General features: G+C 46.3%; 3 protein-coding genes across 3 annotated transcripts in view; 2 read left to right on the plus strand and 1 right to left on the minus strand.

Annotated features, from left to right (window-relative positions):
• Window positions 1-1,960: 1,960 nt before the first annotated feature.
• On the minus strand, window positions 1,961-4,922 carry ticam1 (toll-like receptor adaptor molecule 1). Its single transcript, XM_012825294.2, has 2 exons — window positions 4,817-4,922; window positions 1,961-4,271 (listed from the first exon to the last, which is right to left on the minus strand). The coding sequence occupies exon 2, from the start codon at window positions 4,144-4,146 to the stop codon at window positions 2,164-2,166; it is 1,983 nt and encodes a 660-aa protein (XP_012680748.2). The 5' UTR covers window positions 4,147-4,271; window positions 4,817-4,922; the 3' UTR covers window positions 1,961-2,163.
• A 1,276-nt stretch (window positions 4,923-6,198) lies between these two features.
• uhrf1 (ubiquitin-like with PHD and ring finger domains 1) lies at window positions 6,199-17,910 on the plus strand. Its single transcript, XM_012825342.3, has 17 exons — window positions 6,199-6,387; window positions 7,761-7,923; window positions 8,086-8,346; window positions 8,598-8,752; window positions 11,513-11,728; window positions 12,078-12,193; window positions 12,523-12,709; window positions 12,926-13,049; window positions 13,422-13,529; window positions 14,076-14,180; window positions 14,334-14,440; window positions 14,608-14,770; window positions 14,916-15,053; window positions 15,157-15,283; window positions 15,594-15,751; window positions 16,072-16,170; window positions 16,301-17,910. The coding sequence occupies exons 2-17, from the start codon at window positions 7,771-7,773 to the stop codon at window positions 16,445-16,447; spliced, it is 2,364 nt and encodes a 787-aa protein (XP_012680796.2). The 5' UTR covers window positions 6,199-6,387; window positions 7,761-7,770; the 3' UTR covers window positions 16,448-17,910.
• Window positions 17,911-18,318: 408 nt separating this feature from the next.
• The window catches only part of kdm4b (lysine (K)-specific demethylase 4B), a 49,592-nt gene continuing 45,772 nt past the window's right edge, over window positions 18,319-22,138 (plus strand). The window contains exon 1 of the mRNA XM_012825361.3: window positions 18,319-18,480. The gene's annotated coding sequence lies outside the window, so the exon portion shown is untranslated. The remainder of the gene's footprint in view (window positions 18,481-22,138) is intronic.

Below are 22,138 nucleotides of genomic sequence, written 5' to 3' on the forward strand. Positions count from 1 at the left end.
GCCTATCAATTTTGAGGTTTGTTTACATTTTGTACAGTCAACTGGAAGCACTTGGAATTTAGGTCTGTGAGCCATGTACCCCACGCAGACAGACTGGGTTGGTCGCAGCCTTGCCCGTGCAGCTGGAAATATGACAGAGACCTGGCTAGTTCAGACCTGTAATGACCAAAATGTGATGACCAAAATGTGGCCTGTCTCCCGGCATCTGGAGAGGCTGTAGAACTATAAGTTGGCACTCTAATTCTAATCTTGGACTCCGGAGTTGTGGAGTTCAACTAAAGGTTTAATCATTGAGTTGCTGGGTGGACCAATCCAGAATGTTTCAAATGTATGCATCCAGGACCCTGAGGCGTGCAGGGAAGATTATGGCCGACCCCTCCCACCCTGGACACAAACTCCTTGTGACACTCCCCTCCGGCAGAAGGCTGCGGTCCATCAGGACCAAAACCTCACGCCACCAGGGCAGCTTCTTCCCATCTGCGGCTGGCCTCATCAACAAGGCCCGGGACCCCCGCCCCCCAACACGGACTCTTATCCCGAACTCTTATTTGCACAGTCCTGCATAGACTGCACAGCTCTTTCATTTTTTCCTTTAACATATTCTATTTTTTTATATATTTTATATTTAGTTTTTCCTATGTTTGAAAAATAACTTAATATGTGTATTGTTTATTGTGTATGATTATTGTTTGCACCAACGTACCACAAAAAATTCCTGGTAGGTGAAAACCTACTTGGCAGTAAAAACCTTTCTGATTCTGATATTCCAGAATCTCTGCTTGCCAGTTACTCTGCCAAGACATGTCACACTGAGGTGGCATAGTCTGATGGACGGTCATTCTACACTACCTTAAAATTATAGAAACATTACAGTTGCTTACTGATCAAGCTGAAAAGTCTTTGTGTGTCATGACTGGGGTGTTGTTGATACAACAGAAGCCAGCTTCTACCAACTTCGCACCGTTCCCAAAATCAAGTATTTCCTGTCACTCAAAGATCATGAGAAGATCATAAACGCTTTCATATCCTCCCGGCTAGACTACTGCAATTCCTTGTATGCTGGAATTAGCCATTCGTCCCTGTCCCGCCTACAACTAGTCTAAAACGGCGCTGCAAGGCTCCTGACTGGTACCTGGAAAAGAGACCATATTAGCCCTATCCTGACCACTCTCTACTGGCTTCCAGTGCGGTCCAGGGTTGATTTTAAGGTGCTCCTGTTCTTTTTTAACGCTCTTAATGGGCAGGCCCCTTCTTATATCACAGACCTCTTAACCCCTCATTTCACCGCCAGGCCCCTCAGGTCGTCTAACTTAGGGCTCCTGGCAGTCCCCCAATCTAAGCTTAAATCCAGGGGTGACTGCATTTTTGCTTTTGCAGCACCTAGACTGTGGAACAGCATCCCCCTCTCTATAAGATCAGCCCCCTCTATTGACTCCTTTAAATCCAGGCTCAAAACCTACTTTTAATCTTAAGCATTTGGATCCTCCTGATTTTAGTTGAATTTGTATATTTGCTTTCTGTGTATATAGATGCTTAGTTGAGCGTGTTGCTTCTGTTTTTCAATTAGATTTTTTTTGTGATCTAATTGTTTTGTTTCTGTTTTTAAAAAAAAAGTATTTTATTGTGATTTAATTGTACAGCACTTTGGTCAGCGTGAGTTGTTTGTAAATGTGCTCTATAAATACATTTGACTTGACAAAGTTTTTTACATCACAGTGCAGAAGTTACTGGTATGGCATATGAATGAGGCTATTGAAATGTTGGTTCCCAATTTTCATTACAAACATTCAGGCCAATTTTCCTTTATCTAGCCATATTTGGAGTAGGGACATAAATGCTTCATTCACAAATGCTATTCAACACTGTGAACTGTAAAATAATCTCTACTGTAAAATAATTACATATGGAAAAAGACAAACACACAGCGTTTTGTTTTTCTGATGTCATTAAAGAGTATATAAGAGTATATAAAATTACCCACTGATCAGTTCAAAATGGAGGATAATATTGTGTCAGTTTGATCCCACTGTCAAGCCTTTTCCATTGAACCGTAATGAACAGAACCTCGACCCCAATCTATATTATATAATAGCATTAATGCTATGGCATGCTCGTCCTTAAAGGCACTAAGTCCTGAGCTGAAGTCTGATCCCGCGTCTGCAGTCAGTCCTCATCTTGATCACCATAAAGCACCTCAGGGTCTCCTATGGTCATTGTGGAGTTGTTCCCAATCATGATACATTGGGCGTTGCTAATGTGGATGGTACTGTTTGGGGGGTAGGGCATCGCTTGTGCTTGTGAAGGGTGACCCCAAAAACTATCTGGGTTCATCTGTGGGGTGTGTGGGGAGTAGTTTGGTAGGGGGGCTGAAGGTGGGACTCCCGTCCCCGGGGTGGGGGGGTGAAAAGGTGGGGCAGGGGTTGGACTTGGCATGTTCTGTTGCCTCCAGTGCAGGTCCCAGGCCTGACGTAGCAGCCTCTGGTTGAGCTCGGCCTGTTGCATCTGCTGCTCCCGCCAGCAGTTCTCCTCCAGGAGTCTCTGCCTCCTCTCCTGCAGCCGCTTGGCCTCCTGCTCCCGCTCCCATTTCACCCGCTGCCTGGCAACCTTCTGCGGACTGATGGCCTTCATGGCGTTCTGCCTGAAGCTCCTGCTGCCCTCCTTGAGGGAGACGATTGTCCTCAGCACCCTGGGCAGACTGTCTTGGGGCAGAGGGTTGTTCAGAGGAAGAAGGGGGATGACGGAGTTGTACTTGTGGGTGTTGTGTATGGAGTTTATGAGGGCAGAGTCGGTGAGGACTTCCTGCATACGTGAGGTGAAGTTCCGAGAAAGCAGCAGAATGGTGAAGGCGGAATTGTCGATGGCGTCGTCCAAACACGAGAGAGTGGGCCTGCCAGGGATGGCAAAGTCTTGGGAAAAGGTGGCCCCGGTCCCCGAGGTCACGCACTCCAGGTTCTCCCGCAGCTCCTCGGCCTCCTCCGCGTCCTCTGGGGAGTGCAGGATCACAAACGAGTAAAACACGGCCCTCTCGTCCTCACATGCCGCAGGCGTCTCGGGCGCACTCACAGAGCGGGAGAACGCTGGGAGAACAGGCTCAGACAGACGCAGGGTCTCCATACCTGTGCTTATGGAGGTTACGAGCTGACGTGTGCCGTCTCGACCTGAGCACTGGACAGGCGGGCGACCGGGCTCCACAGGCGCGGCAGGAACAGGTGCTAATGCAACACCTCTGTGCTTATCAGCAGCTGCACTGTGTCTGGACACCCGATCCGGATGCCCCTGTGTCGCCCCCTCTACCAGGGCAGCAGCTGCGGAGGAAGCACCTGAGTGCAGATTCTGGGTGTGTGTGAAGGCCTGCTGTGAGTCTTGTGTGTGTGTGGAGACCTGCTGTGAGTCTTGTGTGTGTGTAGAGGCCTGCTGTGAGCTTTGGGTGTTGGTGGGGCTGGAGCCCCCAGCAGGCCGAGTGGGTGTAGCGCTGATCTCCAGGTGGCTGGGATAAGAGCTGTAGGTGGAGGACAGGAGGGAGGTTGGGTAGCTGTGGCTGTTCTCATCGCGGAGGCCGGCTGAAAGGGAGCGGAGGCTGTCCGAGCGCAGCTGGAGGGCCTTAGAGCTGGTCTCCATCCCACAGGCTTGTACAACTTCCTCTATGAGCTCGTTCAGGTAGGAACTGCCTGTGTGCTGCATCTCTTCCCCGTTGCTGTTGTTCTTACACTCAAGCAGAACCGCTTCGTAGGCCTGATCACACAGTGACGCCTCACACAGTCTTTCCTGAACTAGCACCCGGAATATCCGCGCCAGCTCCCTCAGGGTGCCGACCCTGGGCTCTGGGAGCTGGAAGCTGTCCACCTTGATGTCCTCCAGCTGCCCGCAGCTCTCTCTCACCTGGCCGGCCAGGTAGGCGGCTATGTGGTGCTCCCTGAGGGCCTGCAGCTGCTGCAGGGCGTCCACCTCCCTGTTCAGGACGATGAGAGCCATGGTCTGCACCAGCTGCTCAGCGGGGTCGCAGCTGCTCATCTTAAAGGTGATGCTCAGTAGCCTATCTTTGGGGGTACGGGAGACGACCCGAAAAGCCCCCTGGAGGTCCGTCACCATTGTCCCTCCTGCTGCGGCTTGCTCCTCCTGGCTGTCCCCTCGCCCCTTTTCCGCCATGTTGCTGTAGTGCTGTGATTCTTGTACGTGTGCTCATGTGTTCCGTCATTATTGTTTGGTGCACATTAAGAAGGGTAGTGGTACATTATTTATACTGCACTGATTACTAAGCCATTATGGCCAAACTGCAAGACAAAGAAGGTAATACAATGTAAGTATTGTGCACGTCATCCAAGTAGTAAGATTTACCTCAGGCTTCAAGTGAGGTATTGGTATTGCAACACAGCTCAGCATTGTAGTGTGGGCGTATTGTAAACAACAATCAGATTAGGAAGGAATAGTGCACCCGGCAAAGAATATTAAATTAGCGAGACAGACCTATCTTGCATGTCTACTGCGTAGATGTTGCCTGGCAAGTCATAAGAATTTAGCTGCGCTGAAGCAATTTGGTGCATGTGACAATAAACACTTTTACTTGACTTTCTAATCATATGAAATTAGCGAAACAAGGCTATTTAATCATATGTAAATAGCGAGAGGCCTATTTAATCATATGAAATTAGCCAAACAAGTTTATTTAATCATATGAAATTAGCGACAGAGGCCTATTGCACGATCACGACTAAAGCAATGCCGGGAGAAATAATTTATAATAAACGTGTTACTGCCAATCCAAAGAAAATCTGAAGAGATTAACAGAAGCAAGGGAGCAGTATACGTGTTGACATACCTTAGATTGTCGACGAAGTTGAGAGAAATGAGAGCGAACGTGTCCTGAACGTTCAGGAAGTGTTTCACGGTGCCCTTCTTTGCACTAAAATACGTCACCCGGAAATTGGCACCATTTAAGGAACACGGGGGGTTTTATCATAGATATATGGGTTTTATGACCTGACTTTTTTTTAACCATAACCAAGTGGCCTGAAAGTTACTGTGTTTAATGTAACGATTCCCATAGGCTATCTATGGCCGCATACCTGTCAAACTCAAGTTAAAAACCCAGTCCATCTCAATGCAATCGCAGAGCCAGTAGAGGGAATCAAACAATTCCCAGGCGATATCTGGATGACCCAATGATACATACCTTTTGTTTTGCCACGCGGGATTTAGAGTGTAATCCTACTGTAATGTCAAACACCAATTCAACGTTAACTGACTTTGTTGTCTACTCAAAATGATCTTCAGTCAGCACTGAGCAATATATGGCGATGCTTTAACATAGTGCTGTTTACAGTAGCCCTGTGCTCACTAAGAACAGGCCGAGACAGTGACAAGGAAATGTTTAGTCTATTTAAGCATGTTTTAACTTCTCCGAGTATCACTGGAAAGATGACTTGAAAAATGATGTCGTCTTTATTAACATATTAACTCAGAAATGTTAGCGAGGCCTGCTTTTATGACTTATCATACAGAGGTTGGATACGTTTTAAATACAGGATGGAAATACAAAATTAAAGATTAAGATTATGTCTATGTATTTAACATAGTCAACAATTTGCTTGGGTTTGTCTGGGATCAATGAAATAGAGGCTACTGTGTATGTGCTTACATTTAATATGTTACAGGGCACTGCTGGTTATGTGCGAACAGCATAATTCGTGAGGGTAGGCATGAACCGAGAGCTATGGTGTGCTCTGTTGAGAAGAGAAGAATTGTCTTATTGATCTCGACGTGTTTCAGAGATCTCCCGCCAAATTTTGATGAAGCGGACTGACTCACAACAATGTAACGCGCCACAAATGGCTGATTATTGACTCAAATTGCGAGGCAGGGCGCCTGCTCGGCTACAGATGGGCACGTTCTCCATAAACAAGTCCACATAACCGCTTTCATTGACGGATTCATTAGGGCGTGTAAAAACTGCATTGAGGTCGGCGCTGGCGGGCCTATTCATGCTGTCTAAATGGTTTATTTGGAGTTGGCTTGCATGTTGTTTTCAATTCTTCAGCTGGACATGGGTCATTTACATAATCTCGCGTTAAAACTGTGGACAGCATGCCTGCAACGAGACCCTAGTTTCGCGCGCTGGGATTAAGCTCCGGTCTCAGACTTGAATGATAGACGTACAGTCCAATGGTAGAGTAGATAAGTAGTCCCCTGGACCAATAGCAAAACAGCAAGTCTGGAACAGGAGGAGAAACACGTTGTGGAAGACTCGTATTGATTCGGCTTTCAACTTTCTGTGGGCAAACTGGAGAAGATCATTTAGTCAGCGATTGAATTGAAGTACCTCATAATAGTTTGGAGATTTTTGGGTGATCATTTGCCGCGATTCGCTTTTGTGTTTGGAAGTTAATAGAGGTAAGTTTGATTTTACTTTTGATTTGTGTCTACACTTGGTGGAAGTTGAGTAACCGTGCATGGAGATAGTCAAGTAAGGTTAGCTAGCTAACGTCAAGTGAATCTACCCTGGCAGTAACCTAATTTAGAGGCAATTTGACAAGTCCCTCCAAATTGGACACTATTTTGCAACATGATTGTTGTTTAATAGTTTCTTATTGACCGATATGTTGCAATGGCTGTAGGTTTGTTTTGTTGCTGATACGATGCGTAAGTTAGTTTAAAGACCACGAGTGGAAGAATAATCATTCGCCCAGTCAAATGTAAGATTGCATACTTGCTAACAATCGATAACGTTAATTTTAAAGTCACTTTACTGTTAAATCAATAGTGTTAGGCAGTCAGCTGGCTAGTATTGCGCTAAAGCCAGTTGTCAGTGTGTGAGTAGATGTCCTCATGGAAAGCCATCTACAAATGGCCATTCAGGAATTAGCTCTGTTTGTTAGGGATTGGCAGTGTGTTAACGGTAACGTTACTTCCGACAGATCTCAGTCAGCTAGCTGACCAGCTAACGATTCAGAGCAAGATGGCAAAGGTAACGTTAGTTAGCTGAGAAGATATAGCTAGGTAGCTAACGCTAACAAAAGTGCCCAGCCTCCTAACCAATCAGCTAAGAGGAAACAACTGCCTCGTAGCGCGGTTTAACCGAAAGGCACATCAGAAAGTATTTGATAATGTAACGTTAACGTCCACAGATCTGTTCAAGTTGTGGTTAATACATTCAGTTGTATCGCTGTTATGTGGTTATTGTGTTGATCACGTTCAGTATTACTTGATATGATAATAGATTTCTCGATGAGCGAAGGCGTTGTTCGCTGAATGTCTTGAACAAAGGCATTCACTTAAATGTTCTGTTGGCTCTTTGCACCCATCGCTACCAATTCATACTACGTATTTAAAGTCCTCTTTCGGATATTAGACATTTTACGATCTTAATTGTCTTGGAGCAACTTGGCACGGAACACTTGACAGTACAAACTTGAGGATTGTAGTGAGCCTTGAATCTGGAATTACTTTTGTGGTGACGAACACTAGGGGGCGCATGTGTCAAGACAACAGCACATAACATGGGGCGGAGCTGAAAAGCCTAATGGGTTTATTGCCTGCTAAATTGTTTGAAGTTGCAGTGAGAATCAGCCTTTGTAAAGAGAACATGCATCACAGTATTTATGGGCCCTGACCGCCGAGATCTTTGATAACACGCCTGAGAAATGTACACTGGGACAATTATTCACCCTCTCTCTTCTGGTGGCATCCAAAAAGTCTGCTTCTGTAGAGGATCTGTACGGACAGCATCCTTGGGCAGTGTTGAGTGTTGTACTTTCCTCCTGTAGGGCTGCTGCAATGTGGATTCAGGTGCGCACCATGGATGGCAAGGAGACCCACCGGGTGGACTCCCTGTCCAAGCTCACCAAAGTGGACGACCTGCGGCTGAAGATCAGCGAGCTCTTTAAGGTGGAGCCCGATATGCAGAGGCTCTTCTACAGGGGAAAGCAGGTGTGTGTGTGTGCGCTGTCTTTAAGACCAGGTTGTCTGATGGACATCCTCTCCTGATTCGGGAAAAAAGACTGTATGTATGTGTACGCGTGTATGTGTAAAATCAGGGCATCTTGGGGGTGTCCTCTCCTGACCTGGGGGTAAAGTGTTTGTCTCTTGCAGATGGAGGATGGCCACACCATCTTTGACTACAACGTGGGTCTGAATGACATTGTTCAGCTGCTGGTGCGGCAGAGCCTCCCCCAAGCCCCCCTCCCCAAGGAGAAGGAGGCCGAGCTTTCAGACTCGGACTCCGGTTGTGGCTCTGCCCAGAGCGAGTCGGATAAGGGCTCGACACACGGCGAGGGGGACGGACAGACCGCAGGAAGCTCCGCCCAGACAGACGCCCTAGACTTGATTGACCCAGGCTTCGGATTCTACAAGGTGAGCTGGAGGAGTCCGAGAGGCGGGGTTGGGATCAGACGCACAGATGTAGTTCCTCTAACCGCACACAGGGTGGCGCTGTGTGCAATAAGAAGAGGGTGTATGTCTGTGAAACTGTAAAATAATGTGCCCTTATGTATAGACATGTCAGACCAAACGTCTGTAGGCTATGCTCTGCGCACAGCAGGGAGGAGTTTTTATAATTGTTTGTTTTCAAACAGATAAATGAGTTTGTGGATGTTTTCAAACAGATAAATGAGTTTGTGGACGCCCGAGATTTGAACATGGGCGCATGGTTTGAGGCGAAGATTGTGAACATCACGAAGAAGACCAAAGACTCGGCAGAGGGAGACGCACAGAATGAGGCGGCAGAGGAGGAGATCCGTTACCACGTGAAATATGAAGAGTAAGAATGCGTCCGTCACTTGCACTACACGAGGAGGAGTAGGGAAACGGCCATCAATGACGAGAGGGAGGGAGAGAAACTGTTTTTAAGCGAGTAACGGTAGCAGTGCTGCAGTAGCTGGTATTTCGGTATTCCAGTTGTCTGCGGTATTACACCAAGCCAGCATGGATATTGCAATACTGTCAGTGCCGGGATATTTTGTAAAAGCATACAAAGTTCCCACAATTTGTCTGTCAGAGAACTCTGCATCAGTTTAGGTAGTCTGCTTGAGTCTCTTGGGATTCAGGGCCATCACACAGGCCAAAACACAGGCGTTACGCTCCGGAATTGGAAATATACTGACAGTATTATTGGTTTGGGACTTAAACTCTGACACATCATGTTCATGTTATGATTTAGTACAGTAAATGTATCGCATACTGGTCCTTTTAAAAGCCATATTGCTTCATGTTATGCGCTGTAATGTTTCTTGATCAAGGAATTGTTAATGATGTTGAACATGCAGTGGAGCGAGTAACCTATTCACTGCGATCCTGTTCACATTCCAAATGTGCCCTCACTTTACAATCTTAAACAAAAGCCTGTGCGCTATTTACAAATTTGCTGAATTCTCATGGCAAGGTTTATGGGTGGGTGGAGTTAGCATTGCTGCCAAGTGCACAAGATTAGAGAACACCGGAGAAGATGTTCTGTGTTTTTGTTACTGGAAATATATAATGGGATTAATTGTATGAACTATACATGATAAATACTGTGATATAAAACGGATACCATCCATATAGTTGAAAATACTGTGATCTGAATTCTCTTCCATATGGCCAACCACTAGATAGATAAGGAAGGAAAGGTTTGTTTATAGTTTTGAAATGTCTGGACACAGAAAGGCTTAACAGAAGGTTTCTGTCTGACTGCTCACCTGCTCTCCATCAGACACACAGGTAAGGGTGAATCACTCCCTTAGCCACAGCGCTGGCATGAGTAGTCATATGCCCAGCACTGGTCAGTCAGTGTAGATTCATATCTCCTCGGGACTGGCATGGACCAACATGAGTGTAGTGTAAACTGGCCACAGTTTAATATAGTGCAAAGGCTCACGGTAACCCACGCCTACAGTGAGATTTAAACTGCGGATGTTGTGGCAGGTGGCTGGATGTCTTTGTTTGTGGTGGCAGTTAATTCATTGTATGCGTGTGGCAGCGGCATGTTGATTGTGTGTGTGTGTGTGTGGGCATGCATGCTGGCGGTTAGAGTGTGTGTGTGTGTGTGTGTGTGTGTGTGTGCGTGTGTGCGCGTACGCTGGCGGTTAGTAGATTCTGAGTGTGTGTGTGGTGACAGCTGGCAGGACGCCATCTCTCTCCCATGCGTCTGCTGTAGTTTGCAGACTTGAGCGTTGAGGGGGAGGGATGGGTGTGTGTGTGTGCGCCGTCTGACTGTGTGTTGCGTCCATCAGGGTAGCAGTGTAAGGGGTTATATATGTTTTACGGTTAAAACTGGAGAATTGTTTGCAGCTGAGCTGCTTCTGTTTCCTATGCTTGGCCCGAGTCATGTAGTAGGAGTTATGCATGTTTAATCATTAAGTTAGCTCAAGTGCTAAGTGATCGTAGGTTGCCTAATTTCTCCAGTATTCACGAGAGCAGCTTTTTAACATGTATGTGCATCTTGTTTCTTATGTAGATTGCCCACCATGGACGTTTATTAATGAGAGGTGGTCTGTAGAGGGTTAAAGGCGCATTTATACTGCCTTCACATACGTAAATAGATAGGTCAGTTTCAAACGATGTAACAGTTACCCCCAACTGTTAACTGTGTTGACAGTCTGTGACTCTGTGGAAAGTTCTTTGCTGTTTTTTTGGTAGGTCTAATGTTTTAATGAGTCCTTATCTCGCACTGCAGTACCAAAAAAAACCTGCAGTTTTGTAGTTATTGGGCGTACCTGATTTCGATTTGTCTCTACTAGTGTAAACACTGGCTCCACGTTTGACAACATGGCGGAAGGATTTTGCCTTCATTATATCTATAGAACAGAAGAGCGTCTATAGATAAACCTAACTGCCATCCACCTCTTTTATATTTATATTCCCTTACCGTAGATGTGTACTTCCATGTGTACTTTACGTTGGCATGGATGTTAAGCAATACAACCACTAGAGGGCAGCTCAGTCAAAAGTTGGTGACAACAACAACAACAACAAACGTGGCGAAAGTGGAGGAGATTGCATTAATGTACCCGTTGTGGAGGAGGTCGTATTCATGTACCTCATATACATCATATAGATAACGTATTAATGTACCTCATATAGAGAACATCATATAAATAACCTCTGAAAGAGTTCTGCCATGTTTTTGTGATCATATCTCGCTTGAGCTGTTGGCCTTGCTGCCTCCATGATTCCCATCGGCACTGTTCCGTTTCGGCCCTATCCATTGGCCCTCAAGAAATGTGAGCAAATATGGACACCATGAACGCAGAGTGCAGACAGAATGTCTGTCCTTATCAGTCAAACGGTGAGATGAATGCTGGTAGTTGTGTTTTCTACCATCATGGGCAGTTGGCCCCCCAGCTTTCTCTCACTCGCACACACCATTAGCACTTTCAGTATTCACACACCCGCGTTTGTCAGAGGGTGTTACTCTGTTCTGATTCTGTACTCCACTGTTACATCCTCACAGTGAAATGGATGCTTTGTTTTGTCATGAATGGTTGAGGCTGGAGGTGTTTGGAGCTTGTGTCTCAAGTCCTCTCTTATGTGTGTGTTGTAGTTACCCAGACTACGGGGTGGTAGAGCTGGCCGGTAAGGACGTGCGTCCGCGGGCGCGTATCGTGTACCAGTGGCACCAGCTGGAGGAGGGCATGGTGGTGATGCTGAACTACAACCCAGACGAGCCAAAGGACCGTGGCTACTGGTACGACGCCCAGATCCAGAAGAAGAAAGAGACCCGCACGCAGAAGGAGATCTACGCCAAGATACTGCTGGGGTACACACACACACACACACACACACACACACACACACACATATACATACACTGTTGCTGGCAGAGTTATTTAAAATGGCGATCAAGTGAAATGTGGTGCTTAATCAGTGGCCATCCTTAAAAATCAGTTGCTTTGCTCTAACATCCAAAAAAAAATTGGGTAGGTAGGTCCATCTTTCTCCCATTTACCAAAAACAAAAGTGTCACATTTGGCACAGATTAGATGGAGACGAATGGCAACACTTTGTGTCTGGCGCCTGTGCTGTGATGTTACTGTTGGCTGTGCTGTGCTGTGCTGTGCTGTGCTGTTGGCTGTGCTGTAATGTTACTGTTGGCTGTGTGGTTGTAGGGAATCTGGGGACACTCTGACTGACTGCCGCATCATGTTTGTGACGGAGATCTACAAGATCGAGGAGCCCGGCAGCAAGGAGGGAGCAGAGGCGGGATCAGAGAGTCCACTGAAGAGTACGTACTGGAGTGTGTGTGTGTCCACTGAAGAGTGTGTGCTGGAGGACTGGACCTTTTTAAAAGTTTTTCTCTTACATTTTCACACATGCTTATTACGACACTGAGGACCTGTATTACTACTGGACATGCTGGGTAGAAAGCATGGCTAATGTATACTTTGCCTGGTCAAATATCCTTTCCCTGCCTAGATAAGGGTGTGGGTGTGGGTGTGGGTGTGGGTGTGGGTGTGGGTGTGTGTGTGTGTGTGTGTGGCTGGCTCTGATGTGTCTCTCTCTTCTGTGTGTGTGTCCACGGCTGGCTCTGATGTGTCTCTCTCGCCTGTGCAGGGTCCAATGGGCCGGAGTGTAAGCACTGTAAGGACAACCCCAGCAAGGCGTGCCGCTGGTGTAACTGCCACGTGTGCGGCGTGAAGCAGGACCCCGACAAGCAACTGTTGTGTGACGAGTGTGACATGGCCTTCCACACGTACTGCCTCAACCCCCCGCTGGAGAGCATCCCAGAGGACGAGGACTGGTGAGGGGGGGCGGGAGGGGTGGAGCAGTGGATAAATGAGCGGATTAATAGTGGGTTATTTAATGCAGGAAGATGATCAGAAAGATGTGATCTTCTGAAGGGTTTGCTGGTTATATGTGACATAATATTGTAGGGTTTGTTAAATCCCATAATTTTGAGTGAAGTCGTATGCTGGTGATGTGCTTTTAAACTTAAGTGTGTGTGTGTGTCTGTCAGGTACTGCCCAGAGTGCAGGAACGATGTGAGTGAGGTGGTGTTGGCAGGAGAGAAGCTGAAGGAGAGCAAGAAGAAATCCAAGATGGCGTCTGCCAACTCCTCCAGCCAGAGGGACTGGGGAAAGGTAGGCAGTCTCACACACATATACACACACACACACCAGAGGGACTGGGGAAAGGTAGGTAGTCAGGCCCACACACACCAGGCTGAAGGACTCTTATTACTGTCTGCAGGTAGTGAACAGGAAAAGGCATATCGTTGCATACGGGTGTTGAGGATAGATAGAAAAACTGTCAGATTGCAGGTGGCAACACATCAATTACACAAATCTGTTGGTTCCCTTTCTGCTCTCACACACCTGTGGTTTCAAGGGGTGATTAACTTTGATGCCCCTAGAGCTCATTGGCACTTATGCCCTGCAGCTGATTGTGTCAGTTCATCAAATGATGCTTCCTAAGGCTGTGATGTCTGCTCATTGACCTTTGACCTCTGTTAGGGCATGGCTTGTGTGGGGCGCACTAAGCAGTGCACCATCGTCCCCTCCAACCACCACGGCCCCGTGCCAGGCGTGCCCGTCGGAACCCAGTGGAAGTTTCGGGTGCAGGTAAGAAACTATGGAACAGGAGCTGTGTGTGTGTGTGTGTGTGTGTGTGTGTGTGTGTGTGTGTGTGTGTGTGTGTGTGTGAGAGAAACACCCACTGTTGCTTTTAACGTTGAAATGTTAATGCATAACTGTTCAGTTATGCATTTTCATGCCAGTGCTTTGGGCGGGCAGTGGAACCGGCGTGTGGAAATGGTGTAACAGACTGAACTTGCGCGCTAGTTGGCAATATAGCCAGCTAGTAGGCTATCCAGTCATTTGTCTTTATATCAGAACTGTCATTCTGTTAAAGTAAACCCAGGATTAAATCGTTAATGTACCAGGAACAACAACCCTTTGCCGTACCTCCCAAGCTGTTTGTTTGAAAATTGCAGTACGTTGTTCAGATGTTTAATTTGCCAACAGTCAGAAACGACAACAAACAATCAATTTGGCCGCAGGCGGTTAAATTCACTCCTCGTTTGCATAGGATTCAACTTTCCCAACTTATTTGCGCTCTGACTTTCCCAACTTTTCCCAACTCACTCTGATGTGCGGCTCTGTTCCCAGGTCAGTGAGTCTGGCGTTCACAGGCCCCATGTAGCTGGGATCCACGGCAGGAGTAATGATGGGGCGTACTCTCTGGTGCTGGCCGGCGGCTATGAGGACGACGTGGTGGGTGCCACTGCAGACACGAGAGCCATTACGACTCCGCAGTGATCAACACTCGTATACCAATGATCAATAATCACTCATATATTCGTTAATATCCAGAATTTACATGTTTCGTCTCTCTGTGTGTGTGTGTGTGTGTGTGTGTGTGTGTAGGATGATGGGAATGAGTTTACCTACACAGGCTCTGGTGGCCGGGATCTGTCTGGGAATAAGAGAACAGCTGAACAGTCATGTGACCAGAAGCTGACCAATATGAACAGGTGAGTTTATGACAGGTACTGTTAGGAGGGAACAGGGGCAGGACTAGGACTCAGTGTAGTGTGGGTGGGAGGGTCTCTGGGTGTGTTGTTTTAGCAGGGTTCGGAGTGTGAATTTGTGTGTAGGGTGCAGGTCGCTGAGTGTGTGTGTGTGTGTGTTGTGTGGGCAGGGCGTTGGCGTTGAACTGTAATGCAGCGGTGAATGAGAAGAACGGTGCGGAGGCAAAGGACTGGAAGGCGGGCAAACCGGTGCGGGTGGTGCGCAGTTCCAAGGGCCGCAAGCACAGCAAGTTCTCCCCTGAGGACGGCAACCGCTACGACGGCATCTACAAGGTCAGGAGTGACATCAGTCGGGCAAAGATTTGCCTCAGTGATTCAGTAGATTAGTAATTCTAGAATGTAATCATATATGTGCAGAAACACACTGGACTCGACTCGTACATCATGTTTGACTCCTCTGTGGCATCGCTCTCCCCAGGTGCAGAAGTACTGGCCGGAGAAGGGCAAGTCTGGCTTCCTGGTGTGGAGATACCTGCTGAAGAGGGACGATGACGAGCCTGCCCCCTGGACCAGAGATGGGAAGGAGCGCGTCAAGAAGCTGGGCCTCACCATACAGGTAGACACCACTACCACTCTGCTTCTCAGCGGACATTTTACACACTGAAACGTGTGTGTGTGTGTGTGTGTGTAGTAGCCTGAAATGTTGTTGTTGTGTGTAGTACCCTGATGGCTACCTGGAAGCCGTGGCAGCTAAGGAGAAGGAGAAGGAGAACAAGAACATGGAGGAAGAAGAGCAGGAGCCAGAGACACCCAGCAAGGGGAAGAGGAAAAGGAAATCCCAGAAAGGTGAGTGAGCGTGACGTGACGGGACCAGGGGGCAGGCGCTGGCATCTGGTATCGGTGGTTAAAGCAGGCGCTGCCATGGATGACCAGTGGCACCCAGTATGAGCTGTGGATGGTCGGTCTGCTGATGGTGGTCCAGAGGAAGGATGGGGCTGGAAGTGACTCACCTGGGGGACAAAGGTGTTACGCCCCAGTGACTCACCTTGGGGAGTGTTAGGCGAAGGTGTTATGCCCCAGAGCAAATGAGGCTGATGGTGGCAGAGGAGGGTGATGGTATATCTTTGCCTTAATAACGCTATGTGATGTATTTCAGTGGAGGCAGAGGAGAAGGGCTCCCCACGGAAGAGCCCCGCCAAGAAGACGAAAGTGGAGGCGTACAAGCTGAGCCGCGAGCAGAAGTCGCTCATCAAGGCGGACGAGCTCAACAAGAAGGTCTGGGGTGAAGCCATGGAGTCCCTCAGTCTGGGGCCGGTGAGTAGGGGCCTTCAGGGTCTCGTACACTTACTCGTACACTCACACAGGGTCTCGTACACTCACGCTCATGTATTCATTCTCTTACACACTCATAGCCTTAAAAAGAAACAATAGTTGTCCAAACTTCACCTATTGGAAGCCAGTGTCCATACAGAGCAGTGTTCCATGCCTTTCAGCACATCTGTGCACACAAAGATGAGGGTAGGAAGGAAGTCTTCATACTCCATTTCCTGTTAAATGCCTGAAATGTGGAATGAAGGGAGTTGTAGTTCTTTGTAGCCCGGCAACAGTCTGATCCTCCCTTCCTCCTTTTGCAGAAATTCCTGAATAAAGTGGAGGAAGTGTTCATGTGCATCTGCTGCCAGGACGTGGTGTTCCAGCCTGTCACCACAGAGTGCCTACACAACGTCTGCAGGGTAAGGCCGGGACCTAACCCGCTAACCATGCTACATCCTCACCTGTCTAATGTGTCGAGTTTGTGCATCCTGGTTGTGTAACTGTGCTGGTTATTCCCCCCCCCCCCCCCCCCCCCCGTCCTGCGTATAGGAATGCCTTCATAGGTCCTTCAAGGCCGACGTGTACTCGTGCCCTGCGTGCAGGCACGATCTGGGAAAGACCTACGAGATGAGCGTGAACAAGTCCCTCCAGACCGTCCTCAACCAGCTTTTCCCAGGCTACAGCAGCGGCCGATGATGCCCGCCGCCCCCCTGCTCGGCCCCGCGCCAACAACATGAACTCTGAGGGCAATTTTCAAACAACTCCATCTGTTCCTGCTAATGTATTTAACATGTAATGACTTTAAAATCAGGGTGTCGGGCTGCCCCCCTGCCCCCACCTCCACACGTGATGAGAGCGTGGGTTCAATGAAATGCAATCAGTTCCTGTCTAAATTGCCTTAATTTAGCCAGTCATATTACGTAGAGTTTGACGGCCTGAGTGAGAGTCGCTAGAATTCCTGCTTGTAACATATCCCCACATTCCGTTAGCGCTAGACTGGGATTGGATGTGTTTTTAAACGGGTGATCAGAAGGTTAGGTGTCACGAGTCGGCATCACCGTTGCTGTTAATTGTCTAGAATGCTGTACAGCCATACACAACCCCCCCACAAACAAACACACACACACTCAAGGTTCACTGTCCAGGTGTATGAATTGTGTTAATTCAGCTTCCTCCCCCAGTCTGCAGTGACGCAGACGATAGATGCAGATGATTGACTTCAGAACAGATGCGAGTTAGCTGTTTCCTTATCTACTCTCTCCTGGCTTTGAGCTGAAGTCAATGAAAGTACAAAAGCTCTGAGGCTGGCACAGTCTCTCTCTCTCCCCCCGTCTGTCTGTCTCTTTCTTTCTTTCTTTCTCTGTGAGACTGATGGGTGTCTGGTGCACCATGGAGTAGTGACTGAGATGTGCTGTCCTGGACCTTTGTATCTCCAGTGTTAATGAGTCAGCTGCCCCTTCCCCAAACTTAACTCCCCCCACCTTGTTGATTTGATATTTTAGCTTTAACATTCCTGTAAGTTACTATCATACACTTTACTTTTATACGCTATTGGTGCGGTATATAATTCCGTCATACTTACTAGCTTTTTGTTGTGATGGACATAATCGCCAGTTTGTAAGATAAATGTAGCCAAGTAATATTCCCTCGTATATTTGGTTTGTTTTAGCGTTTAATCCAAATGTAGTTACCATGTGATTGGAAGATTGAGAAGATCCAAAGATCCCACTATGCCCTAACACTTTTCCCTAGAAAAGATTTAATTGTGAACCTGTAAACTGATGTACACAATGAGGTGTTCTCACACACCTCTCCCAATGTTTCTCCTTAGGTGAAGAAGTGAAGAGCAATTTTCTCAACAAAAAAAATTAAAATAAATAATCAAACAAAAACAAAAAAACATCCATGCAATTTTGGTTTCCTTTCCGTTTTATAATTGCCGAAGGCTGCAGACGTTATTTCCTCTTTTTAGATTATACCTCAGCTGTTTCTATTCATATTTTATAGACTGGAAATGTATATTCTGAAATTGTTTATATTTTAGCACTTGTTCAGCAGTTGTATTTTTCTCTGTAGGTGTCGGCATATAGCGGTTTCTGGACACAGATTTTGTGCAGATTTTCAATAAATTCTTATTGACCCTTTTTCTAAAAATGAAACATGCATTTCGTCTCTTCTTTCTTAATGAATTTGTGTGGCCATGTATTTGAATACAATATGCTTGATAAAAGAAGCGAAGAACTGAAGAATGTAATCAACCAAATTTAGCATACATTTTCCGTGTAGTCCTAGTGCTGTGTGGATCCAATATTGGTCCGAGACGGGCATGTTAAACCGACTGAAGGGGTCAGTCTGTTCTGGCCTGGGATATTGAAAGCGACCTTTGGGGTACGAACCGAGTGAATGTGAAACTAATTTTGAGCGACCATTCAAAATACCGGAAGAGGTACAAGAGAAACGTTTTGTACGTGTGTTCCGTGACTACTCTCACCTTAGCTGATTTAATTGGTGCAGAGTCCCATCTGTTTGCGATAGGGGCCAACGACATTTTTAGCTGGTTGTCTACGAGCGCCTGGCTGCGTTTAGCTGAGCCAATCGTGGTAGCGAAAATCTGGAGTAGGCGTGAGGCCGTGTTCCTCTTTGCTGTGAAAGATAATCGATCTTGTGAATTTCTAAAGAGACAGATTTGATACGAGGAATCAAAAAAGGAGTTCGATTGGCAGCAGGAGGTAAGATGTTGACCTTTAAGTTTGCATTGCATTTTCACCTTTCACTGCAACATGTGAGATTATTTTAGTCAACATTTTAGCCACAACCACTATTGCACGTCGACTGTCGACGAATATTTTGTTGACTTTTCTAATGGTAGCAAAGGGGTAGGAGGGTAGCTAGTTTGGATGCGATGCTGTCAAACCATGCACTTAATCATATACTATCGGGCTGATTAGACACAGAGTAACGGTTTCAATCAGGCGCATGTTTATCGCAGCTTTACAATGCTTCTGCATTGATGTTATTCTGCAAACCAGCTGATTGACTCGGCTTTGGCCAATGCAGCGCTCAGTGAAATACTGGTACCTAACCATACCGTCTAATGTTAGCTAGCAGGCGAGCTCGATGCATCTGTGCGAAATTATGGTCTGCCCACCGTTTCCCTCTCATGGATAGGGAATTGTAACTCAAGTGAAGAAAAACGTTAGAATGATTTTGTGTGCTGTTTAATTTACGATAGATTTTCTCTGTTGTTGGAGTAACTAGCTAGCCAGCTAGTAGCATTCTATTATGGGTTAGCTGGAAGGGTTGCGTTACGGCTACGTCACGCACAAAAGCGTCAAGAGGCTAACATTTTAGCTGCTAACCCCCAGCTGCATGTCTGGCTAGTTTACCATCTGTTGGTTACACGCTTGATAATTAGCGTAATAGCTAATTAATGCAAAGCCATATCAGGCTTCGTGGCATTGCAGTACACATCGTTTACTCCTAATGCATTGGTGGTGTACATCAAGAAGTAAATGCATGGCGCTTACTTGCATGTACAACAGTTGCTCATCAACATCAACATCAAAGAATTTAGAACTACGCTAGATGGCGGATAGCTAACTTGCTAGCTAATACACCCCCACTGGCTGGATTTAAAAGCCTTCAGGTGAGAAATTTGCCGAACTTTAAATAATGAACAGGAACAACTTTGCGGTGTGAAATGCAAAGTTGTACTGAATGAGAAAGTAGTGTGCAAAACAGAAACAAGGCCTTTTGGACCCCCTGGCTTTGGTTTTAGATTTGGGGCGTTGGGAGTTTAACGCTAAGTGCTGTTTCCAAACACTCAATTATCTGACGTTTCGCCATCACGTCTACACTTTGCTGAGCCATAGAGAGTAATATCAGCAACGTTAAAAGTTTCTTATGTGATATTCAGACGTAATTTGCTTCTAAATGAAGAAGTGAAAGAAAGCTTTCAGTGGGCAATAGTGTGTGTGTGTGACAATGTTGGACTCCCCCGTTTTTATTTCATGACAACCTCACAATTATGCAAGATGAATCTCTTCAGACCGCTTTCCTGAGATAAAAAGCGAAAAGCAGGGTATTGTAGGCATTCCACGTTGCCAGAAGAAGCAACAAGTTTCTTCGAAGGGAAAAAATCTGGAGCTGGACGCCATGTAATTTCCTTTTTTCGAACTTGTATTGAGTGGTTCATTTCTGACAAAAAGATATTGATCTTGGTTTAAAGTTTACAGTAAATATAAGTGGTGATGTAGCCAGTGTGAACATAAACAATGAATAGCCCCCTACTCATGTCTCCTCCTATGTGAGTATAACTATGTAGATGCATCTCAGCCTATCTTTGTCTAGTAATGTCAAAGTAATGCCGCACTTGTGGATATAAATGGATGGGTATAAACTCATCAATCGCGTCACATGTTATTGTGTCAGCGACCGGGAGAGTACCCTACCCATGTAGACCTGTGTTTAGCTGTCAGTTAAAGAATGGAGAGTTTGAGCACAAAACACCTGGGGTAGAAATGTTCAGTAGGACAGAGACCTGTCCCGTCAGATGCCTGAAACCTCTGCAAAGCCGACTCCTCTTGGTGCAGTTTTCCCAGCGTTGTGTTGTGTTGTGATGTGTTCAGCTGTGTGTGTGTACGTGCAGAGGGCTCTCCACCCTGTCCCTCATTCCCACACCAACCCATCTTGCTTTGTGTCCATCTTAAACGTGGTGCTCTTTCTGCTGCCTGGTGCTTCTGTACGGTCCTGGGTCTACCTGTGGCGAAAGGTGATCGTTTTAGCATTGTTTGTCGCAGGCAGTGTGAGCGTGTCTGGATGTGTCAGCCTGAGATGTTTCCAGCCAGTGATGCCATTCGTGGTTTGTTCTGTGTTTTCCTGCCTTGTGGGACTTGCCAGAAATGCTCTCAGAATAGAATCATCACACCTGTAGACCAGGGTGGTCCCATGCGAAGCCGGTTGCTATGGCTCTGAGGGATTCTTTCTGTTGTTTACCAGTGACAATTGAATTAAGATTCAATTAGTGATGTAGAAAACATCTCCGAAGAGACATGCTTCTCTTTTCATTGAAAAGGTCACGTAGAGACAGTGAATTATTTTTCAGGAGTGTTGATTTATTCTTGTTGATCGGCAGTGGTCCACCAAGGCTAACCTGCAGGTTAAGACGTGGGGAACCACCTTTAAAACTCCTGGAATCATGTCATGTGTTTGAAACTGAGTATCGTAGTAATTTGACCAAGGTGTTCTGTGAAGTGAAGTAATTTGTCATGTGTTTGAAACTGAGTGTTATAGTAGTTTCGCAAAGGAGTTCTGTGAAGTTATTTGTAATACAGTATCTGCTTCCCGTAAAAGCATTCATGTTTTCAGTTTCAAAACTGAAATTGAGACCATTTCTGTTTTAGTTTCCCCAGTAATGGCCACTGTCATGTAATTCAGGTGTTATGTAGACTCCAATTTACCCTTCGCTAAAGCCTCTCCCTAAAACGGCTATTGTCCAATCCTACGTAAGCAACTGTAACTAAGTGGGGGAATTCTGTCAAGCTTTTGACAAAGTTATTTTTCTTACCCTTCCCAAAGCCAAAAACTCAAGAGGAGCGACGCTATCGATGGATTAAACAGAACGGAAGACCCCATAGCAAGCCTGATCCATCACAAATAGTTTATAACAATATTATCTCCCACTGATCTAAGCGTGCAGTTAGCTAGTCATCTGTATAGTCAGCGTAGTACTACTGTGACACCCACACAGTGATTGTCACCATCATCGACAAACCAAGGTTAGGGCCAATGATTTTCCGTTTAAAAAAAAATGAGTTTTCCGTTTCACATTTGGTAAATTCCGTTTTTTTTTCCGTTTCGGCTCATTTTGTTTACCTTGAGATAGATTGATAGCTTAAAATGAGTAAATAATGTGTGCCACAAGTGACCCAAACCTTCTAAGATTGTTGTTTGCCAGCCATCAACAGAACAGAAGACTAAAAAAACATTATTTGCAGGCGATTGGGAAGATGCGCGAATTAATGTGACTGTAGCGTCAACCGTTGAATAGGGGGGCGTGGCCGGAGCGGAGTTCAACACAGACGTGCCATTTTCTCAATGTTTTTTTTTTTTTGTTCAATGTTTGTTCATCCTTGCAATCGTTGTTGTGCTTATTTGAAATAAATACAGTCTTGCAGGACAAAATACAGGCGAATTTGGGCGATTTTGATGCACAAAATGGTGTTTCCGTTTGAAAGTTGCAATTCCGTTTCAAAGTGTACATTCTGTGAATTCCGTCCGTTTTCCGTTATCGCGGAAAATCATTGGCCCTACAAGGTATCACAGATTATAATAAATAGCATTATCAAGGTTCAAGTAACAAGCTCAGTCTCTGGTTAAAGATACCAG

This window comes from Clupea harengus, chromosome 10, assembly GCF_900700415.2.
Source record: "Clupea harengus chromosome 10, Ch_v2.0.2, whole genome shotgun sequence".
Lineage (NCBI taxonomy): Eukaryota > Metazoa > Chordata > Actinopteri > Clupeiformes > Clupeidae > Clupea > Clupea harengus.